Source organism: Ictidomys tridecemlineatus, chromosome 2 (genome assembly GCF_052094955.1).
Source record: "Ictidomys tridecemlineatus isolate mIctTri1 chromosome 2, mIctTri1.hap1, whole genome shotgun sequence".
NCBI lineage: Eukaryota > Metazoa > Chordata > Mammalia > Rodentia > Sciuridae > Ictidomys > Ictidomys tridecemlineatus.
In genome coordinates, this window is record NC_135478.1 from 139,738,819 (window position 1) to 139,751,235 (window position 12,417).

At 39.3% G+C, this 12,417-nt stretch overlaps 1 protein-coding gene across 1 annotated transcript in view; it reads left to right on the forward strand.

The window, feature by feature from the left end:
• Aoah (acyloxyacyl hydrolase) overlaps positions 1 to 12,417 on the forward strand; it is a 202,798-nt gene that overhangs the window by 140,195 nt on the left and 50,186 nt on the right. The window contains exon 13 of the mRNA XM_005319198.5: positions 6,634 to 6,716. Coding sequence (XP_005319255.2) covers positions 6,634 to 6,716 — 83 coding nt within the window. The remainder of the gene's footprint in view (positions 1 to 6,633; positions 6,717 to 12,417) is intronic.

Here is a 12,417-nt window from a genome sequence, read left to right on the forward strand (position 1 = left end):
GGGAACACCCAGCAGCAACCTGGTTTACACTGCAGAACCCCCAGAAGACTTGAGGACTGACTGGCTACACTCTAGAAATGGAAGTAAGGCTAAAAGATTGCAGAAAAAGCAGTTAGGTAGGCCAAGTACTGGGCCCTAGCAGCTACTGTCCTGGCTACAGACTAGACAGCTCTTCCCCTGGGAATGTGAACATCCCAAAAGGAGACCCCAAGATGCTAACCGCAGAGTTCCCTGAGAAAGGCCCAGCCAGTTCACCCTACAGCCAGGACTATACTCAAAAAGCACACCCAGCAGCCCACTTCCAAATCAGCTTGTTGGTGTGCCATTTCAATGTTTAAATATAAACCAATAACCCAAGGCCATCAGATCATCAGACATCTAAGGGAAACCTCCAACATGAAAACAAAGGAAAATGACAGAGAGGAACTATGCACTTGTGGGTGCAGGAAGGTGGCAGCAGGTAGGGGACTTGAAAAAAAAAAAACAACTCTAGGGCCATGGTGGCACACCCTGTAATCCCAGCAACTTGGGAGGCTAAGACAGGAAGATCACAAGTTCATAGCCAGACTTAGCAACTTAGCAACTTAGTGATACCCCATCTCAAAATAAAAAATATAAAAGGGCTATGGATGTAGCTCAGAGGTAAAGCACCCCTGAGTTAAATCCTCAGTACCAAAGTTGGGAAAAAACCCTCTAATTAACAGCCTACTTATAAAAATAACTAAAATTATCTTTGAAAACATAAGAAATTACATTCATAAAACAAGAACATGTGATAAAGGAATATTCAGAAAACAAAATGAGTACTTGGAAATTACACTAGTAGTAGCAGATAATTTTGGGGGGGTGAGGAGGAACCAGAGATTGAACTCAGGGGCATTTGACCACTGAACCCCATCCCCAGCCCTATTTTGTATTTTATTGAGAGACAGGGTCTCACTGAGTTGCTTAGCGCCTTGCTTTTGCTGAGGCTGGCTTTGAACTCATGATCCTCCTGTTTCAGCCTCCTGAGCGGTTGAGAATTTTTTTTTAATAGATAAATTTATTGAGGATCATGAGCTCTCCTTGGATGTACTAAAGGAAACAAATTCCTATTTTAGTGAAAATGCCAATAGAATAACACTTTCTCAAGTTCACGTTTTTGTGAGAGCACGTTGATTCAATAAGTCGCATATGCCGTGATGACGTCACTTCTGTGATGGTGGCTGTTGTGTTGACTATTTCTGCTCTCCTAAACAACGAATACAAGATAGCAGATAATTGTAAAGGAAGAGTTGAAAGACAAAATTGAGAATGACATTCAGAAAAGTAGAGAAGAAAAGACAAATGAAAATAAGGTAGAAGAACTAGGAAAACTGAAAGACCAGTTCAGATAACTCAATATCCAAAAAAAGAGTTCTAAAAAAGAAACATGGATGTCATGAATTAAATAATCCGAGAACATCTCTCGGAATTGAATAACGTGAACTTCCAAGATTTGAAAGATTCCATCAGATGCCCCAAACTGAATGAAAATAGAACCACACCAACACCGTCTGCTATCATAGCATTTCAGAACTGTTTAGTCAGCTTTTTTGCCACTGTGACCAAAAGACCTGAAAAGAACAATTTGACACTCAACCTCAGATGCCTCAGATCATAGATGGCCAGTTTCATTGCTTTGGTGAGGCAGAACATCAAGGCAGAAGGCGCATGATGGAAGGAAGCAGCTCAGGACCCGGCCACCAGCAAGCAGAGAGAGACTAAGCTCAGCTCATTGGGGACAAAATATATACCAGAAAGGCACACCCTCCAGTGACTCACCTCTCCCAGCCATATCCTACAGGCCTACAGTTATCACCCCATTAATCCATTCAAGTGGATTCGTGTGCTGATTAGGTTAAGGCCCTTCTAACCCAATTGTTCCACCTCTAAACTTTTTGTTCTTGTTCCAGAAACAAGTTGAATGTTTTGCTTATTCCATTGCCAAATATTTTTCTTTTAATAATGTTACATGAATCCACCTCTAAACTTTATTTCATGGTCTAATGCATGAGCTTTTGAGGGACACTTTATATCTAAATCATAACAAGAACACTTGGAACAAAATGCTACTACAGGCTTGCAAAACATTGAGACACAGAATGGCTTCAGACTGACCACCGGGGAGCTAGAAACTAACAGATACATTCCTTCAGAGTTCTCTGGGAAAATTATCTCAACCAAATTCTACAACCAAACTGTTCTGGACATCTTTTGTGTCACAAAATATTACAAATTTTAGTGGTTCAAAACAATAACCATTTTCATTATATCCCATAATTTTGAGGGTCAGGAATTCAGGCAGAACTCAGCTAGCCAGTGCTTCCTGTCCATATGACATTGACCTTGGTTACTCTTTGGGATTCACCTAATGGCCAGGATGAGCTGGGGGATCCAAGATGGCTTCCCTCACATGACTGGTACCTGGGAAAGGGGAACTAAAGGTTAAGACCTTACTTTTTTAGCATTTTTAGGCTTATAGAAAAATTGAGCAGAAAGTACAAAGAGTTTCCACATATCTCTGTGCCTTCTCCCTAAATTCCCCTATTATTAATATCTTGTATTAATGTGGTACATTTGTTAGAAATGAAGAGCCAATACTGATTCAGATTAGCATTTCCTTAAAAAATCCACTGTGCTCCACCTATTCATCTTTCCTCCTCCCACCCAAATTCCTGGTAACCACTAATCTTTTTACCCTAACCATGGTTTTGCCTTTTCCAGAATGTCATAAATAGACAGTCCCTGACCTACTATGGTTCATCTTGTGAATTTCCTCAACTTTATAATGGTACCAAAGTGATATGCATTTAAAAGAAAAATGCACTTTGTATTTTGATCTTTTCCCAGGCTGGTGATATGTGATTTGATGCTCTTTTGTGAAGGTGAGCAGCAGTAATGAGCTGTGGCTCCCAATGAGCCACATAGTCACAAGAAAAAACAACCAATACTCTATCATGTGCTGTGTTGCTAAGCTGTGATACTTGGTAGGTTCAGTATATTAAATGCATTTTTTGACTTATGGTATTTTCAACTTTAAATGGGTTTGCTGGGTCATATTTTCATTGTACATCAAAGAGCATCTATAGTTGGAATCACAAAATATGCAGTATTTTCAGGTTGACTTTTTTTCCAATTAAAATACGCATTTAAAGTTCTTCTGCATCTTTTCATTGCTTGACAACTCATTTCTTTCGATCACTGAGTATCCCACTGTATGGATACACTATAGTTTGTTATCTGTTCACCTATCAAAGGACATCTTGGTTGCTTCCAACGTGGGATCTTCTTATAGCCCCTCCAGCAGGGCAGTCAGACTTTTTATATGGCAGTTCAGAGTTCCACAAGGCAAAAGTTGCCAGGAATTTTAAAAGCCAGAATCTGCAGAGTGCCGCTCTATCATACTCTATTAGTTGAAGAAGTCAACCCAGCCCACATTCAAAGGTAGAGGTGTTGAGGCTAATGTGACCATCTTCATGCTGCCACATAAAGTCAGATGGCCAAATTCCAAATTCTAATGGTCCTGGAGGCTAATTTCCTTCACCTTTGGGGTAGTTTGGCAAGAAGCTGATCCATCATGAGGCTGGAATTGATCCTCAGCACCACCTAAAAATAAAAGCATTGTGTTGTGTCCATCTACACCTAAAAACTAAATATTAAAAAAAAAGCTGATCCATCATGTATGAGGCACCCCCATTTTTACAAAGCAATGGCCTATATAGGAAATTTATTATTATTGGTGGTTGTTATTATCACCATTGTCATCATTTTCATCATCAGAGTGACTTAGAAATACTTCAACTCTTTTTTCCTAAATATATGTAGAATGCCAAAGAGTGAGGTTCTTGTCCCAGAGGTGTGGAGTTCATCTGTGTCCTAAGACACCTTTGGATAGGATGATAGTTCAGGGAAGAGGTAAACTCTGATACTTCTTCACTTCAAGTTTTTTCTCACCAAATCCCATGAATCCTACCAACATTTATATTACAGTGTAAGCTATGTTTCCAGATTCCACCTTACACCTCACCAGCAAGCAAGTCAAAGAATAAAAGCATTTCCAGATATACAAGTGCTAAAAAAAAAAAAATGAAACTACTTTCCATCCACCTCTCAGAGTTATATAAAAGTGTTCTCCATCCAAAATAAGAAAAGTATAGCCTTCCAGGAAATCAGATGTCTAACAACCCAGTAGGATAGAGAAGGGAGCTCTCAGGCTACCCACTGTGCACCAGGGTGAAGACAACAAACCCAAACTAAAGCAAACCGACAGGCTCTAGGAGACATTTCCACAAGATGACAAAATTAATGAACAATCTGACATACAGAGCATATCAAAAGGAGACGAATATGCACTACAAACAACTGTAAAAGATTTGAGGATGAATTAATGATAAATACAAAAAAAATCATGCAAAGAGAATTTAAAAAGACCAAAAATTTAGTTTTTTAAAGTATGTCACTTAAAGATAAAAAGAAAAATCCCCCCCACCCCCACAATATCAAAAGACTCAGCCAATTAAGGTTAAAATTGGTTGCCCCTGGGAACTGGGAAAGAGGCAAAAGTATGAGATTGCTGTTTATTATTGCAAGTCTTAACCATTCAAATGGTTTGGCTCTATGAGGCTCATCTTTATCTTAATTCACCTTTCAATGAGACTTCCTATGGCCACTCTAATCCTAATCTCCTTTCCCCCTTTTTTTAAAATAGAATTTATTACTTTTTATTTTTTTTACTTTTTTTCTAGAATATAGTTTAGCTATTTCTAATATTTAGTGCTTTTGATGTGTCTTTTGCTACTGGAATGTCAACAACACAGAGGCAGGAATCTTTTGTCTTTTTCACTTGCCAATATAACCCAATTGCCTACAATAAACAGTGCCTGGACCATACAATATGCTCAACAAACATTCTCCTAAACTTTATTTTTAAAGCTTTGTGCATGAGTAGCTTGGATGATAATAATGATAATGATAATTTAAAAAATGTATCATTCACTTCAAAATTCTATCACAAAGCAAAAATCTTGTACTTAGAATATTGCTCAGACATCTTAGTCTTCTACTAAGAAGTGTTATCATTAGTTTTCTCAGACTTCAAGAAGAATTCTACTACCAATATATTCCAAATGCCCAAACGTAGTACATTCTTACCTTTCTGAAGTATTTGAGACAGTTGCCAAGCATTGTAATACAATTATTAAGATTTTCATAATATGTAAAATAGAGGGTAATTTTACATAAGGTTGTGAGATATGAGCTTATCAGAATGAAGAAAAGATATATTTGAAGAATAATGGAATATTTATAAGTTGAATTATTATTCATTAGTTTATACTTGATCTTGTTTCAAAAAGAATTTTAGGAAATCTATAAAAGTATAGACAACATAACATTAAATTACATTTAAATTAAAAGCTTGGCAAAAGAAATTAGAAAATCAAAGATGAGGCAAAGGAAAGCCAAGAAAATTGCTTAAAATATGTATAATTATAGCCTGATACTCTCGTCAAATTTGGCTCTAGCTCTGTGCTCATTAATATTAGATTCAACTATAAGTAAAACAGATTCAACAGATGGGTGGTATAAATAAAATAGTACATGAATTTATTTTTCTTACACAGAAAAATACAGAAACATGCAGTCAAGAACTAGTATAGGAGCTTAACTCCACCCACTCCCCAGGGATCCAGGCTCCTTCCCACTGACCACGGCTTTCCCAGTGTGGACCTTTTCTCCATAGTCCAAGATTGCAGCATTCTTATTCCAGGATGGAAAAAGAGGTCAAAGAAATAGCAAGAGTTACCTTCTAATTGTGTCCTAAGAAATGCTCCAGAAACTGCCACTGGATATTTCTAATTCCATTGCATCATTCGGAATTTTGTGACATGGCTGCTCCTAGCTGCAAGGGAAACTGGGGAATGCATCTTCACTCTGAGCCGACATGGGTACTGCTCAAACCTCTATTGCAATGAACCAAGGGGAGAATGGATCTGGACACAGGAGTCTGCCAGAGTTTCAGAGCAACCAGAGGAAGAAAGAAAATATGGTCAGGTTCAAAACAAAATAATTTATAAAGATGAATAATTCCTCAAAAAAATTACTGCACTTGTTGGTAAAAAGATTAGAAAGGGATTATTCCAAAGGTTCATACAAAATAAGTTTGATGTCTCTAGCAGTACTCTTACCATATCAATGGCACTCATTTCATTGAATTGCTTCTTATAACTCCCAATAAGATATTCACAGTTTAGGAAAAAAAAAGTCAGTGAAATTTTGATCTTCTGAGTTCATGTTCACCATATTTTAAAAAATCATGTCAAAAAATAAGTTTATTTGCTGGGCACTGTGACACATGCCTGTAATCCCAGCAGCTCCAGAGGTGGAGACAGGAAGATCACGCGTTCAAAGCCAGCCTCAGCAATGGCGAGGCTCTAAGGAACTCAGTGAAACCCTGTCTCTCATAAAATACAAAATAGGGCTGGGGATGTGGCTCAGTGGTTGAGTGCCCCTGAGTTCAATCCTGGGTACCAAAAAACAATAATAATAAGTTTCTTTGAACTTCACCATTAAATGTCCTGACAGTAAATACATAAATACATATATTTGTTTCAGAATTGAAGAAAAATCTATTTACCTTCATTTACGGAGAAGAAACCACTGTAACCACAGGGACTACCAGAATATTTCAAGAAATGGTATGTAGCTTTCCACATAAGCCTTCAATAAAGTGCTGTAATCATTGGTTTTACTTTGTAGGTGCCACAAAACCTGAGAATTAGATAAGGATAAAATGAACAGTCTCCCTTCCAACTCTATCGCCCTTTCTGAGCAAAGTTCCCTGGGCTAACAGCCATCTATCTACAGCAAAGGAGGACAAGCACAAGATGCAGTCAAAGAGATAGTTCAGTCAATTTAATAGCAAAGTTCTACAAAGGCCAAGATGTAGGGTATTCCAAGCCCAGCTGGCAAGACCTAAATAAGCATTAGCAAGACAAAGGCTGAGCAAAGTCAAGGTCATTGCAAAAGCTCTACTTTCAAAATGGTGCATGTCCCCCAGGTCTCTGCCAAGGTTGGAATTTTAAGTTTTAGCCATGTAGGTTTCCACCTCTCATCTTGGACCTAGAGATGGGTCTATTGCTACAGGAACTTGATGAAACTCCTGTCTGACAAACTAGAGCCTAGCTAATGCTAATGAATTGCCATGTAATGTTTTGTGACACCAGAACACAGAGATGGCAAACAGTGTGTGCAGTGCTACTCCATCTTGCTGAGCCTGGGGAACACACTCTAATCAACCTTGGCACTTGGACCTGCTACACCCAGAGTCTGCCTAAGCAGGTCTCACAACGCACGCAGCATGTCTGACAATCATCATCAACAGATTAGACTTGGCACATGAAGTTAAACCTATTTGCCACCCCTGTGCCATCTCTAATTAACTTAAGATGTGGAGGAATTTTCCAAGCCACATGAGTTTTAACTAAATATGCTACCTACCACTAATGTATTTCCTAAAATAAATATTCTCCTCCAAATAAATGTTCTACCATTCTAAGAATAACAGATTTAAAAAAAAAAAAAAAACGAATAAATAGTAGCTGCCATTTACTGAGCCCCTACCAAGTGCTGAGAACATTTTATGTATAATTCAGTTAATCCTTTCCATTGCAAACACTGTCAGACAAGTAGTATTATATTTCCTCAGTGCTAAGACACCATTGATTGTTAGAGCACTGGGGGGTGTTGAGCCAGGGAAAGGGGAAGGAAAAATTGCAATGTTCACATTGATTGCAGAACTCAACCCAATGATCTAGTGTGTTAAAATTTATTTCTAAGAATGGAGGAATTATGAGGCTATTCACACTGTTGCCTCTGAGAAAATGGAGACACAGATAGGCCGATAATCTTGTGCCAGGTCACAGAGATAGTAAGTTACAGGACTGGATCGTCTACCCTGGTTGTCTAACTTGACTCAGACACCAACAAAGATAATCAACCACTAGTCTATGACCTGAGATGATCTTTAAAAAGAAGTCGACCTTAACCTCTCTAGCTGATAATTTCTGGGCAGTTACCATCGATCCTAGCTGTGAATCATTACAGGTATGAGCCCCGGCAGTACATTCTCTTTTCCTTTAGTAAGAAATTCAAAAGCCCCAATGCTGTCAAACACTGTCTTTCAATGCAGACTAAAAAACAAAAGGAGCAAAAGCTCATCTGTGTGGAATATTATGCAACTCTAGAAATGATGGCTAACAGTCTATTTTTTTTATTTGGAAGAATAAAACTTTGCCAAAATATAAAACTGGATATCATACTTCAATTTCTGCCACATTAAAAAAAACCAGCTGTATCTAAGAAGAAAGATTGAGAGAAAATACATCAGTATCATCCATTATGTTTGATAAATATAGGTGATTACTACCTCCTCCCGACTTTTCTGTTTCCAAAAGGTTTCATTTATTTGTAGCAATAACCTGTTTAAACTCCTGGAAATAAATTGAGTCTGGAAACAGTAGGGGTAACAAGCTGGGTAGTGTAGAATACTGAGACAGAAGATTCTGTGAGAAATGCAAACTGGAGGTTGTTCTCTCTCCACGCGGCTTCCATACCCACATTTCTCTTTCCTGAGACCCAGGCATGTCAACATCACTTTCCTACCCATAATGAATATAGTAGCCTTTTATAAAATCAAGACCAGAGTAAGGTACTCCAAAAGGTTCCCTGGACAATTGATAATGGAGGGTTCTCCTTGAGTGACCTGTCATACTGACAACATTCCTTTAAAATTCTATTGGATAATACAGGGAGAGAAAATGGAAATGGGAGGAGGATCTCATGGAGAAAACATGTCAAAAATGTGATGGATACCTGTGTGTTCTGCCAGACTTCATCTAATGAATAGATACAGGGGAGGAAGGGATATTTCTTTCCTTTTCTTTGAATTTGCAACCTTAAGAAATGTATAAAAATGTGCACCTTGTCTAGTATTACTTCTTTGAAGATGCTTCTTGACTTTTTTTTCTAAGAATGTAATTCTAAAAGGATTCTTTTTATTTATTTATTTATTTTAGATTCTCGTAGTTACTCATTATTTGATGCCCTGGTTTCATCATTCTCTAGCCCCTCTTCCTATTTTCTGTTGCTTTTCCTTGCTCTGGGTTTTCTTTTGATATTATGCAGCATGTAACCTGACTACCCACGCCAAGTTATTTCAATTACTCCCCAAGGTTTTTATTAGATATAGGAAAAATCAGCTTTCCACATTCTGCATATTTATAGTGCTGCACTGATTTTTTAGAACCAGCCAGAGAGAAAGAGGAAAAAGGGAAGAAAGAGTTGAATGGAATATTAAAACGTTTCTTAAAAATTGTATAGTAAGAATTAAAGGAAACAGCTCCTATTTTCCTCTTTACCTTTATATAAGATTTTTCTATAGCAACCTCTCTGTTATAGAATCATTGCCAGGGATTATAGAGCATTTTAAACTGTAAAATATAGAAGTCATTTTTAATTCAGGAATAATTTCCTAGCATTGGGGGTTAAGAATGATCGGGTTCCTGCCAAGTTATCTTTATGATCAGCAAAGGACATGGTTGGCAGTGGCTCTTATAGCTTCCAACAAGATGAAATAGCCTGGGGAAGGAGGCAGCCAGTGCACTGAAGGGGAAAAGGGTCAAAATGCTGTGGAGTTGGCCGGCTCCCTACAGAACACCCCCTTACTACCCTGAACGTGAGATCCAGAGAACAGAGAGCAAAGGTTTCCCTCTCCTATTGCCTCATAAAATCTTCTTTCCTTAAAGTGCAAAACAGAACTGGCTTTGAATTTTGTCCCTGGAATGGGTGTGGGTCTTGGGTCAGGCACTTAATCTTTCTAGCCTGCTGCTGCATCCATAAAGTGGGGATCCTGGTTCAGTAAGCACAGTTTCCAAAGACCACCTGGATCTTACTGTGGATTGGCTAGATGAAAGCCAGCTTGAGGGGGCCCTCTTCAACTTGGCCTTCTCAGGGGGAAGGAGGAGGTTACACTCAAACCGAGATAGGGGAATGGAAGGGACGGTTGCCTTCTCTTTTTGCAGTCCTACTCTGTTGAAGCAGTTTCCTAAACTATGGCACATGACATTGTAACTGCATCACAAAACCAGGTGCATGATAGAGCTAGAAGGGGCCACCACCCACAACAAGGATAATGACAGTATATACCCGAACAGCACGGGGCTGCTGTGGGTTGAGTGAGAAGCCACAGGGCTTCCTAAATGTCCACCCCTGGAGTGCCACTGAAACGACTGTTGCAAGCTCCCTCTTACTACCTGTACTTTCATTTATTCATTATTTTCTAAATCAGTCATTTTTTTCTATATTAATAATTTTTCAAAGAAACAAAATAAGAATCAATTTTAAAAACACAAGAATAGGGGCTGATGTTGTGACTCAGTGATAGTGCACTCTCCTAGCACGTGTAAGGTGCTGGGTTCCATCCTCAGCACCACATAAAAATAAATTAATTAATTAAAGATATTGTGTTGTGTCCAACTACAACTAAATAAATATACATATACATATACATATGCACACACACATATTAAAAACACACACAGGAATAGTAGGAAGAGGCACAGCTCCCGGTGCTTGAGGGCAGCAGAAGGATATCAAGAGTTGGGCATCCAGGCCCTTGGGGACAATGGCAGGCAGGAAGGTAACCAGGATGAGTGAAGTGCCTGACAGACCTGGAGTATCTTTCAAGAAGGGGCTCCCTCTGAGAGGAAAAGTCTGGGCTGGGATAGGAGTGAGAAGTGAAGGAAATTGGCGATGGCAGTTCTGAGACTGATGGGGAAGCTGGGGCAAAGGACAGGGGAGGGAGCCCTGGGTAGTGGAATGTGGCTTCAGCTTCAAAGGAATTCAGGACTCCGCTGAAGGAGCTGAAGGAATCAAAAGGAAAGGCAGGGCTAAGGAGGGAAGGAGTAAAGGCTGAATCTCTAATGGTAAAGGAGCTGAGGAAAGGAAGAGGCCGGGGGAGGGGGGGGAGCAACCTTGGCTGGCTGAACTGGGAGCTCTGGACTGTACTGGGGACCAAGGGTAGAGGAAAAGCAGATAAGAGTCTTCATCTTCTCTCCAGCAAAGATGTTCACCCCTCAGAGACCAGACCACAAATGAGGCAGTGCCAGAGATATCCAGCCCACCTTCGTGGCCATCAGGGCAAACATGAGCCCTAAGCCATCTCTCATACCTAAGCAATATGTTCTGCTCTTTGGGACCTGGGCACTATTCTTGAGCCTCTTGCTTGGTGAGGACTCAGTAAATATGAGCTCTTACTTGGTGAGGACTCAGTAAATATGAGCTCTTCCTTGTCCTTGCCTGATTTAATGTTCCCTCATCCCCAAACTCACAGGGCCAACTACTCCATTCAGACCCTACTTTCATGCCTATGTTCTTGCATTTTCTTGAACTTGTGGTTGAGTTATTTGCTTTAAGACTGGCTTCTCAGCTGAAGAGGGAACAGGAGCCACATGGGGCTGACATTTGTATTTATAGCCCTGAGCTCAACATCTGATGCACATAGTAGGGTCACACACCTTCTTAACCTGAATGTTTCTCAGTAGTTACATTTAACCTATGCAGAGAAATAAAATGTGAACAATAATCCTTTGCCAACCTAAATACCCCATGCTGGGCAAAACCCACAACTGGCAGGATTATGCTTCATTTAAAATAAAGGGTAGAAATGACTATGAAATATCCACTTTCCCCTGTTAGGATGCCGTTATCAAAAAACAAGTGTTGCTGAGGATGTGGAGAAACACACCCTCATGCATTGTTGGTAGGAATGTAAAGTGTATCTACTTTATACAATAATATAGTGATTCCTCAGAAAATTAAAAATTGAACTAGCATATGATCCAATAATACTGCTTCTGAATATTAATCCAAAAGAATTGAGAAATGGAACTTAAAAAGATATCTGCACTTAGTTCATTGAAGCATGATTCATAATAGCCAAGAGATGGAAACAACCTAACTCTCCATCAACACACAAGTGAATAGTGAAAATCGGTATGCAGACAAAATGGAACACTATTCAGCCTTTTCAAAGGAAGGAAATTCTGCCGTATGCAACAACATGGATGAACTCTAAGGTCATGATGCTAAGTGAAATAAGCCAGGGACAGAAGGATTGCATGATTCCAGTTTTATAAGGCATCTAAAGTTGTTGAACTTATATAAGCAAAGAGTAGAAAGTTGGTCATTTAGGGTCTTGGAGGGAGGAGGAATGGGGAGTTGCTATTCAACAGGAGCGCCATTTCATTATGCAAGATGATTAGGTTCTAGACAGCTACCATGCAGGAACATGCCTCTAGCTAATTATACTGTATTGTGCACTTAACAAATTCCTTAAGA